This window comes from Oncorhynchus nerka, linkage group LG12, assembly GCF_034236695.1.
Source record: "Oncorhynchus nerka isolate Pitt River linkage group LG12, Oner_Uvic_2.0, whole genome shotgun sequence".
Taxonomy (NCBI): domain Eukaryota; kingdom Metazoa; phylum Chordata; class Actinopteri; order Salmoniformes; family Salmonidae; genus Oncorhynchus; species Oncorhynchus nerka.
Genome location: NC_088407.1, coordinates 23,451,173 through 23,460,201, shown reverse-complemented (window position 1 = coordinate 23,460,201; position 9,029 = coordinate 23,451,173). Strand labels below are relative to the sequence as shown.

General features: G+C 48.7%; 1 protein-coding gene across 4 annotated transcripts in view; it reads right to left on the bottom strand.

Annotated features, from left to right (window-relative positions):
• Positions 1-79: 79 nt before the first annotated feature.
• Positions 80-9,029, bottom strand: part of acin1b (apoptotic chromatin condensation inducer 1b) — a 31,436-nt gene continuing 22,486 nt past the window's right edge. The window contains exons 8-16 of one of the 4 annotated variants that reach the window (XM_065025408.1): positions 7,191-7,236; positions 6,898-7,034; positions 6,597-6,746; positions 6,183-6,360; positions 3,140-3,393; positions 2,607-2,714; positions 1,882-2,233; positions 1,591-1,679; positions 80-1,502 (exon numbers count right to left, since the gene is read on the bottom strand). In XM_065025408.1, coding sequence (XP_064881480.1) covers positions 1,152-1,502; positions 1,591-1,679; positions 1,882-2,233; positions 2,607-2,714; positions 3,140-3,393; positions 6,183-6,360; positions 6,597-6,746; positions 6,898-7,034; positions 7,191-7,236 — 1,665 coding nt within the window. In that variant the 3' untranslated portion in view covers positions 80-1,151. Of the gene's footprint in view, positions 1,503-1,590; positions 1,692-1,881; positions 2,234-2,606; positions 2,715-3,139; positions 3,394-6,182; positions 6,361-6,596; positions 6,747-6,897; positions 7,035-7,190; positions 7,237-9,029 lie in introns of all 4 variants that reach the window. The other 3 variants (XM_065025407.1, XM_065025409.1, XM_065025410.1) reach the window with 3 other exon arrangements.

The window sequence follows — 9,029 nt, the reverse complement described above, 5'->3', positions numbered from 1 at the left end:
AGCTAATCTGACAAATAATCCATGGTTGACTCAACAGTGCTGCCTGACAAAGACCATGTGATAAAGAATGGACTAACACTTAACTTTGCATATATTTTAATTTGTACATTCAGCACTTACAGGAGACAAACAAAAGTTTCAAACTAAAATCATAAAATTCGTATTAAAACGGTAGATAAGTTTCACTCTCATCCAATGACGAATGACTGGAGAAAGACAAATGGGACAGTTATGTCATTCCAGTGCCACAAGGATTCTCTCAGTGCTTTTGGTTCCCCTCCCCACCCAAACCACCCATGACAGTATGCATGCCAAGTGTGTGTCTATGAAATCAATCCCCCAACCCACACAAATGTCCCTACCCATCTGACAAGTTTCGTAGTGTGATTTCAGTGTAATGACATCACTGGCTGTAACCTTATTGTGTGGAGAGGGATATCAGACCAGCACACACTAGAACACCCATCCAAGGCTGAGATGAACAAGATTCATCATAAAACATCAAAAGGAGAAAATATAACCTTCACATGACCCTACAAAGGGCCTTGGTACGGGTAGTAGAAAAAAATTACTTCAGAGGATTTTGGAATAGTAAAATTGTTTGTAGGCTGGTCTGCTATTTTTAAACGGATGATTACTTCGTTCCAAGCCTCAAGAGTGCCACTCACATAAGCTAGAGGGAGCCAAACCCCCACCCTTTGTTTCCATCTCTGGTTAAAATGTAGGACTATTTACAGAGCTCAGCATAGGCCTCTCAACTGCTTCTTATGAGGAAGACCCACATACACCCAATACGTGGGCAGACAGACAGACGACGGAGGAAGAGAGAATGTCTGAAATTGCACCATATCCATTCCCTACATAGGACAATACTGTCAACGAGGGTCTGCATACAGGAGACAGGGTACCATTTAGGAGGCAGCCAGTTTCACTTCACTAACAATCAACATGTGACCAGGTAGTTTATACGTGTAAATGTGAGGGCTTTTCTAAACTGGAGTCTCCCTGGCCTAAAGGACAGTTGACTAGTAAGGAGGAACAGACTATTACCATGGAGATAATGGAAGTGTTTTAAGGTGAAAGGAGGGGGACATGATTGCATCCTTCATTTCCCCGTCCCTGCCTCCGTCTCTCCGTCACTGTGACCCCGCTCAGCGGCGTCTGTCTCGGAGGTTGCTACGGCTACGGGAGTGTCGGAACCCCGACAAGGGTTTAATATCGGGACCTTTGGGTTTGAAACCACCAATGTCCTTCCTCTTGTCCCCGTCCCTCCCTCGCTCCCCCTCTCTGTCCCTCCCTCGCTCCCCCTCTCTGTCCCTGTCTCCCTCAGATCCCCGGACACTCCCAACTCCAGTGCTGACCGCAGCGCCTCCCTCCTCTCTACTTTTCATTCTCTCCTTCTTCTCCTCCTCTCGCTTCTTGTCCTCCTCCTCCTGCTGTTCTTTCCGCCTCCTCTCTCGTTCTTTCTGTCGCTCTTCCCGTTCCTTCCCCCTCTGGTTTGCCTGGAGATACCAACAAAGGTAATTAATGACAACACACACACACACCTATCAAGTTGTTGCATTATGACTGAGTGTGTGTGTCTCAAACCTGTTCCTCAGTGAGGGGAAGCCAGTATATACAGGGAGCTGCTTTAGTCTTATTGAAGAGGTCGTCTAGTAGTTTGACAGGAGGTTCATCTGTTGGAACAGCTCAAAATGGAGGACGGGGGAAGAGAGTGAGCGTCTGAGCATCATATCTATAGGCTACGAACACAGCTAGGACATTACGAGGTGTTCACTAGCATGATGTAGTAAAAATACAGACTTTCAAATGTCTGTTTTAATGTGCTATCAGACAGCAGGAGCTCCTGCAAGGCATCAAACTCCTCTCTTCTCTCACCCTTTTTGTCGGTCTTCTTCTCCTTCCCTTCCCTCTCCTTTCGCCTCCTCTCTCTATCCAGGGAGCGAGATCTCCTCCCTCTCTCCCTCTCCTCTCCTGGTTTGCCTCCGAAGTCTCGCACCTTGTCCCGGTCCCACTCGCGTTCCGCCCTGGTCCTCTCCCGGCGTTCCATCTCCCTCTCTCTCTCCGCCCACTGGTCCCGCACCCCTCCGACAGCCCCGCGCCCGTCCCGTTCAGGCATCAGAGGGGGCAGCCCCCCCGGTCGGACTTTGGGACCTCCAGGACCCACGGCAGGCTGGGGCCGGTGCTCCTCTCTGGGGTCCACGGTCAGCAGACCTCTGTGAAAGTCCAGCTAGAGAAGGGAGAGAACCAGGGGAAGAAAGGATGAATTAGAGGAAAATAGGGGGGAAGAGAGCAGAGGTTCATTTCTACATGGACAGCAGTGTTGCATCACTTAACACTTTCTTGGATGGATAAGAGAGGAAGGGTTTGGTTGAATGTGTGTTAAAATATATGATTTACTCTCTTTATACACATGATCTACACACCATAAACCGAGGTATTCATTTTGTTGGGCTATATTCCTTTAGTCCTAAGTGAAGTGCCAGCCATGTCTTTCCCAAGCTACTTTATAATGATCCCCATCAGGGCTATTCCTGGGATCCTGTGTTTACTAGTACCATCTGGTTGTTCCCTGTTGGTGCGAGAGGGTAGAGTAGAATTACCTCGTTCTGCTCACAGAAGTCCACACTGAGGACCTTAGGGTTGCTCTGGGGCCACTTCACCCTGTGCAAAGCAGCTCGTGTGGCCACAGCCTCCTCTGTGCTGGAGTACTGGGGGGGGAGACAGGTCAACAAACAATGGACAATTCTTTGAGAAACAATGGTGTGGTGTGGACTTCCAAAGCCATCAGGGCTCAATTAAGTCATTTGGGAATAAATGATCTGACAAGACTTGATTCTCAGACAAGACAATAATAACTGGTCTGAGAGAGAGAGAGACCAGGTGAGAGAGAGAGCCCGGGTGAGAGAGAGAGCCCGGGTGAGAGAGAGAGCCCGGGTGAGAGAGAGAGCCCGGGTGAGAGAGAGAGCCCGGGTGAGAGAGAGAGCCCGGGTGAGAGAGAGAGCCCGGGTGAGAGAGAGAGCCCGGGTGAGAGAGAGAGACCGGGTGAGAGAGAGAGACCAGGTGAGAGAGAGAGCGAGAGAGCCCGGCTGAGGGAGAGAGCGAGAGAGCCCGGGTGAGAGAGAGAGCCACTCACAGTGACGTAGCAGTGAGATTTGATCTTGTCGATCCAAAAGCCCTCCTCCACCACAGAGCCTGTCCTATTCAGCAGCTCCTTCAGCTGGCCCAGGGTGAAAGGTCGCACCAGGTTACAGACGTGGACGATGTTGGAGACTTTGCCTCTGGGCGGAGAGGGCAGTTTGTCTGTGCGGACTGGATCGTCGATGGTAACAGACACACCAGACTTCTGCTGACTGATGGAGCGACGCACCAGAGTATCACTGGGAGTGACTGAGGGACAGAACGAGAGGAAGGAAAAGATAGAGCAAAATGAAAAGGGGAAAAAAACACCACATGACAAACATGACAAAAAGTATGTGGACACCTGCTCGTCAAACATCTCATTCTAAAATCATGGGCATTATTATGGAGTTGGTCCCTCCTTTGCTGCTATAACAGCCTCCACTCTTCTGGGAAGGATTTCCACTAAGATGTTGGAGTGGGAACCTGCTTCCATTCAGCCACCAGAGCATTAGTGATGTTGGGCGATTAGGCCTGGCTCGCAGTCGGCGTTCCAATTCAAGGTGTTCAATGGGTTTGAGGTCAGGGCTCTGTGCAGGCCAGTCAAGTTCATCCACACCGATCAAAAAACCATTTCTGTATAGACCTCGCTTTGTGCACGGGGGCATTGTCATGCTGAAACAGGAAATGGCCTTCAGCAAACTGTTGCCACAAAGTTGATAGCACAGAATGGTCTAGAATGTCATTGTATACTGTAGCGTTAAGATTTCCCTTCACTGGAACTAAGGGGCCTAGCCCGAACCATAAAAAACGGCCCCAAACCATTATTCTTCCTCCGTCAAACTTTACAGTTGGTAAAGTTCTCCTGGTATCTGCCAAACCCAGATTAGTCCGGCGGACTGCCAGATGGTGAAGCGTGATCATCTCTCCAGAAAACGTGTTTCACTGCTCCAGAGTCCAATGTCGGCGAGCTTTACACCACTCCAGCTGACGCTTGGCATTGCACATGGTGATCTTAGGCTTGTGTGCGGCTGCTCAGCCACGGAAACCCATTTCATTAAGCTCCCGACGAACAGTGCTGACGTTGCTTCCAGAGGCAATTTGGAACTCAGCAGTGAGTGTTGCTATGCGCTTTGAGCTTGTGAGGCCTACCACTTCGCGGCTGAGCCGTTGTTGCTCCTAGACGTTTCCACTTCACAATAACAGCACTTACAGTTGACCGGGGCAGCTCTAGCAGGGCAGATATTTGACTAACTGATTTGTTGGAAAGGTGGCATCCTATGACGGTGTTATGTTGAAAGTCACTGAGCTCTTCAGCAAGGCCATTCTACTGACAATGTGTGTCTATGGAGATTGCATGGCTGTGTGCTCAATTTTATACACCGGTCAGCAACGGCTGTGGCTAAAATAGCCGAATCCACTCATTTGAAGGGGTGTTCACATACTTCTGTATACAGTGGGGATAACAAGTATTTGATACACTGCCGATTTTGCAGGTTTCCCTACTTACAAAGCATGTAGAGGTCTGTAATTTTTACCATAGGTACACTTCAACTGTGAGAGACGGAATCTAAAACAAAAATCCAGAAAATCACATTGTATGATTTTTAAGTAATTAATTTGCATTTTATTGCATGACATAAGTATTTGATACATCAGAAAAGCAGAACTTAATATTTGGTACAGAAACCTTTGTTTGCAATTACAGAGATCATATCATACGTTTCCTGTAGTTCTTGACCAGGTTTGCACACACTACAGCAGGGATTTTGGCACACTCCTCCATACAGACCTTCTCCAGATCCTTCAGGTTTCGGGGCTGTCGCTGGGCAATACGGACTTTCAGCTCCCTCCAAAGATTTTCTATTCTTACGGAGCCACTCCTTAGTTGCCCTGGCTGTGTGTTTTGGGTCGTTGTCATGCTGGAAGACCCAGCCACGACCCATCTTCAATGCTCTTACTGAGGGAAGGAGGTTGTTGGCTAAGATCTCGCAATACATGGCCCCATCGATCCTCCCCTCAATACGGCGCAGTCGTCCTGTCCCCTTGCAGAAAAGCATCCCCAAAGAATGATGTTTCCATGTCCATGCTTCACGGTTGGGATGGTGTTCTTGGGGTTGTACTCATCCTTCTTCCTCCAAACACGGCGAGTGGAGTTTAGACCAAAAAGCTCTATTTTTGTCTCATCAGACCACATGACCTTCTCCCATTCCTCCTTTGGATCATCCAGATGGTCATCGGCAAACTTCAGATGGGCCTGGACATGCGCTGGCTTGAGCAGGGGGACCTTGCGTGAGCTGCAGGATTTTAATCCATGACGGCATAGTGTGTTACTAATGGTTTTCTTTGAGACTGTGGTCCCAACTCTCTTCAGGTCATTGACCAGGTCCTGCCATGTAGTTCTGGGCTGATCCCTCACCTTCCTCGTGATCATTGATGCCCCACGAGGTGAGATCTTGCATGGAGCCCCAGACCGAGGGTGATTGACCGTCATCTTGAACTTCTTCCATTTTCTATTTTTTTTTTTTTTACCCTTATTTTACTAGGCAAGTCAGTTAAGAACAAATTCTTATTTTCAATGACGGCCTAGGAACAGTTACAGATTCTCACCTCAGTGAACACAGAATTTTATGTCTTCAATCTGTAATTGACCATCAAAAAGGGTTAAAGTTAACTGCCTGTTCAGGGGCAGAACGACAGATTTGTACCTTGTCAGCTCGGGGATTTGAACTTGCAACCTTTCGGTTACTAGTCCAACGCTCTAACCACTAGGCTACCCTGCCGCCAACAGTTGTTGCCTTCTCACCAAGTTGCTTGCCTATTGTCCTGTAGCCAATCCCAGCCTTGTGCAGGTCTACAATTGTATCCCAGATGTCCTTATTACCACTGCTGTGTGGTAATTCAGGGTTGGTGTCAAATCCATTTCAATTCCAGTCAATTCAGAAATACACTGACATTCCAATTCTCCTCAGTGCTTTTCAATGAGGAAAATGTCAAATTGGAATTGGTTTTACTTTCTGAATTGAAACGGTATTGACCTCAACCCTGTGGTTTGTTACCTTTCTTGGCGTTGGCGTCGTGTGTTGTGGAGGACTGACACACCATGCCATCTTCTGAGTAGCTGTTCTTTCGCTTCTCTTTGTGTGTCCTCTCACGCTCCCGTTTATTCTCCTCCTCTTCCTCCTCTTCCTCCTCTCGTTCCCCCTGGCCATTCTCATGGCTTTCACCTGGGACCACCTGCGAATAAAGGAGAGAAAACTAATCACTACAGCGGATTGCAGGACGATACTAATAATACCACAGTGGGGGGGGGGTGACCTCAAGCCATTTGAAATCTACATGATGTCTCCCAGTATGTCTCTAATTACTATTAATTAAGGTGATCATTGAAGAGATTGCATGGTGGTTGAGATGACACTGAACCGTCCTCCGTCCTGAGTGAGACACAGAGGCTTTCTGCATGTACTCCCCACCTGTGTGACGGTGCGTCTGATCTTAAGGTCTTTGTCCAGGCCCTGGTCCTCCCTGGTGGTGGAGGTGTCCTCGTCCCCAGACAGCTGGCTGTCGTCTGGGTGGAGATCCATCACAGCCTCCTGACTGGTCTTGATGTCTGGGATCAGAGACTGATGGGAGCAAAAAAAGGACAATCACTTTGAATGTAACTTTTGAATTGATGTTCTTTCCGAAGTGAAACGTAGTGTTTTTATTCATCTTCAATGTGTTGCTGTTTGTCCAGAAGTCAGTGGAGGGTCAGAATGCGTGTCCCTCCAGTACCTTTAGAGAGTCTGTGGTGATGCTGATGGAGGGTTTCTTGGTGGTGACGGCCGTGCAGGATCCCCACCTCCTCTTCCTCCCCGCGGCGGTCCCAGACTCTGCCTCTCCTGCTCCCTCTGGAGACGTCTTACTGCCTGCTGGGAGAAACAACAGGTTAGTATCACAGATTGTATGGCGGTGATAACGTGAGGGGGAACTTTAACCCTTTTTGATGGTCAATTACAGATTAAAGACATAAAATTCCGTGTTCACTGAGGTGAGAATCTGTAACAAGCTAAAATGGTAATACTCACTGGTTAAAGAGATGTTGCGTGAGGCCAAAGCTTTAGGAGTGGTGCTCTGGAACGACAGAGACATAACACATACCCCAGGGGTGTGGGGAGAGATCAGACCCACATACTGGGACTAAACAGACTGAACAGAGAGAGAGGAGAGGGGACAGAGAGAGAGGAGAGGCGGGGGGATAGAGAGAGAGGAGGGGCGGGGGGATAGAGAGAGAGGAGGGGCGGGGGGATAGAGAGAGGAGAGGCGCGGGGAGACAGAAAAAGGCGGGGGATAGAGAGAGAGGGAGGGACGGGGGATAGAGAGAGAGGAGGGGCGGGGGACAGAGGAGAGATGAGGGGGATAGACAGAGGAGCGGCGGGGGGATAGAGAGGGTGGAGGGGTAGGGGGACAGAGAGGGGAGGGCGGAGGGACAGAGAGGGGAGGGGGGGGGACAGGGGGGACAGAGAGAGAGAGATGAGGGGGGATAGACAGAGGAGAGATGAGGGGGGATAGACAGAGGAGAGATGAGGGGGGAGGAGATTTTTAAAAATTTAAAAAACGTTATTTAACTAGGCAAGTCAGTTAAGAACAAATTCTTATTTTCAATGACGGCCTAGGAACAGTGGGTTTACTGCCTTGTTCACAGGGGCAGAACGACAGATTTGTACCTTGTCAACTCAGGGATTTGAACTTGCAACGCTCTAACCTCTAGGCTACCCTGCCGCCCCGATGAGGGGGGATAGAGAAATGGTTGACAGACTCCTATTAAACCACATAAGGAGAAGATGAAGGGGGGGGCTTGGTCGATACAGAGACTCCAGACACGTTGACCTCCACCTTCGTTCAAAGAACACAGGGAGATGATCACTAGAGAAGGACTGAATATACTCCTGCTGTGTGTTGGTGTGGCTGTAGCACTAAGAAATCACTAGACAACTAATGTACACCCCTCCTTGTGCGTGTTAGCTATAACTCCTACTGTGTTACTGTGCGGGTAGCTAGACTAATCACTAGACAACTCCTACTGTGGGGGTAGCTAGACTAATCACTAGACAACTCCTGTGAGGGTAGCTAGACTAATCACTAGACAACTCCTACTGTGGGGGTAGCTAGACTAATCACTAGACAACTCCTACTGTGTTACTGTGGGGGTAGCTAGACTAATCACTAGACAACTCCTACTGTGGGGGTAGCTAGACTAATCACTAGACATCTCCTACTGTGGGGGTAGCTAGACTAATCACTAGACATCTACTGTGGGGGTAGCTAGACTAATCACTAGACAACTCCTACTGTGGGGGTAGCTAGACTAATCGCTAGACAACTCCTACTGTGGGGGTAGCTAGACTAATCACTAGACATCTCCTACTGTGGGGGTAGCTAGACTAATCACTAGACAACTCCTACTGTGGGGGTAGCTAGACTAATCACTAGACAACTCCTACTGTGGGGGTAGCTAGACTAATCGCTAGACTAATCACTAGACATCTACTGTGGGGGTAGCTAGACTAATCACTAGACAACTCCTACTGTGGGGGTAGCTAGACTAATCGCTAGACTAATCACTAGACATCTCCTACTGTGGGGGTAGCTAGACTAATCACTAGACATCTCCTACTGTGGGGGTAGCTAGACTAATCAATAGACAACTCCTACTGTGGGGGTAGCTAGACTAATCACTAGACAACTCCTACTGTGGGGGTAGCTAGACTAATCACTAGACATCTCCTACTGTGGGGGTAGCTAGACTAATCACTAGACATCTCCTACTGTGGGGGTAGCTAGACTAATCGCTAGACTAATCACTAGACATCTCCTACTGTGGGGGTAGCTAGACTAATCACTAGACATCTCCTACTGTGGGGGTA